This window comes from Sphaeroforma arctica, assembly GCF_001186125.1.
Source record: "Sphaeroforma arctica JP610 unplaced genomic scaffold supercont1.8025, whole genome shotgun sequence".
Classification (NCBI taxonomy): domain Eukaryota; class Ichthyosporea; order Ichthyophonida; genus Sphaeroforma; species Sphaeroforma arctica.
In genome coordinates this window covers 1-1,312 of record NW_014032533.1, presented here as the reverse complement: position 1 = coordinate 1,312, position 1,312 = coordinate 1, and the positions used below count along the sequence as shown (strand labels likewise).

General features: G+C 38.1%; 1 protein-coding gene across 1 annotated transcript; it reads right to left on the bottom strand.

The window, feature by feature from the left end:
* Positions 1 to 242: 242 nt before the first annotated feature.
* Positions 243 to 886, bottom strand: SARC_16413 (hypothetical protein; the record flags this gene model as incomplete). Its single annotated transcript, XM_014289479.1, has 2 exons — positions 243 to 319; positions 776 to 886. Coding segments are annotated over 2 exons (188 nt in total), but the record flags the coding sequence as incomplete, so codon positions are not given.
* Between the last annotated feature and the right edge of the window lie 426 nt (positions 887 to 1,312).

Genomic DNA, 1,312 nt, shown 5'->3' with positions numbered 1-1,312 from the left:
GTGTGTGTGTGTGTGTGTGTGTGTGTGTGTGTGTGTGTGTGTGTGTGTATGTGTGTGTGTGTGTGCGTGTGTGTGTATATATATATATGTATATGAATGTATGTATATATATATATATACTACACGTTGAAATATGACCATGTGAATTATCTAGCTGCGGGTCGTTCTGTACTAACATATTTGATGTTTACACTAAACATTAGAAAAATATATAAATGATCTGGTTGTAGGTAGTATGCCTATTAACTTACCGCCGCTTTGTTTCCGGTGACGACTGCGCGTATGGCCTGTCTGTTCATAAGCCCCACCAAGCGCTTCTCTAACGACAGGTGAAGGATGGTGGAATATACGACATTAGTTTTAAATCATGTCTATTATATGCGCGTATGCCAGTTTCTTACTGTGCCCCACCAAGCGCTCGTCTGGATACATGCGGCGAATAGTGGAATATACGACAATAGTTTAATATAAAATGCCATGAACTTTTCACTCACGCATACGCTAGTCGTATGTACAGGCGATCTGTCTACTGTTTCACCAGCCGCATCGCTCTTGCCGGTTAGTGAACAATCGTATTTACAACATCAGTTACACCTTACTTTCATTAAGCACAGGGACGTTGTCGATTACGCAGAGAAATGTGGACAATACACAGAGTACTTGCAATGAGAGTAGGATAGGAGCACTATCTCAACACACCCAAAAACCTCGCATATACGAGTGTACGTACACCTTACTTTCGTCAACCGTAAATACGTGTGTGCTTACACCTTACTTTCATTGAGCACAGGGACGTTGTCGACATCGTGATCGTCCATCTCTTCTATCACATCTCCGATAGAGCTGTTGCGTGTGGTGGTGATGACCTGCGGCAGGTAAACATCCTCTGTAGCACACATAGGGCAATTCACGAGAAGGATATAAGAGTGAAGTATGAGTATGAGTATGTAAAGTATGAGTATATAAAGTATGAGTTTGTAAAGTATGAGTACGTAAAATATGAGTATGTATAGTATGAGTATGTAAAGTATGAGTATGTAAAGTATAAGTATGTAAAGTATGAGTATGTAAAATATGAGTATGTGTAAAGTATGAGTACATAAAGTATGAGTTTGTAAAGTATGAGTATTTAAAATATGAATATGTGTAAAGTATGAGTATGTACGGTATGAAGGTTAATAGATAAATATACATATGATAGTAGCATACCATCATTCCAACGGAATCCTTCAAGTAAAATAGATAGATATACTGATGATAGAAGCGTGCCATCTTTCCATCCTAATCCTTTAAGGAAAATAGATATATATAT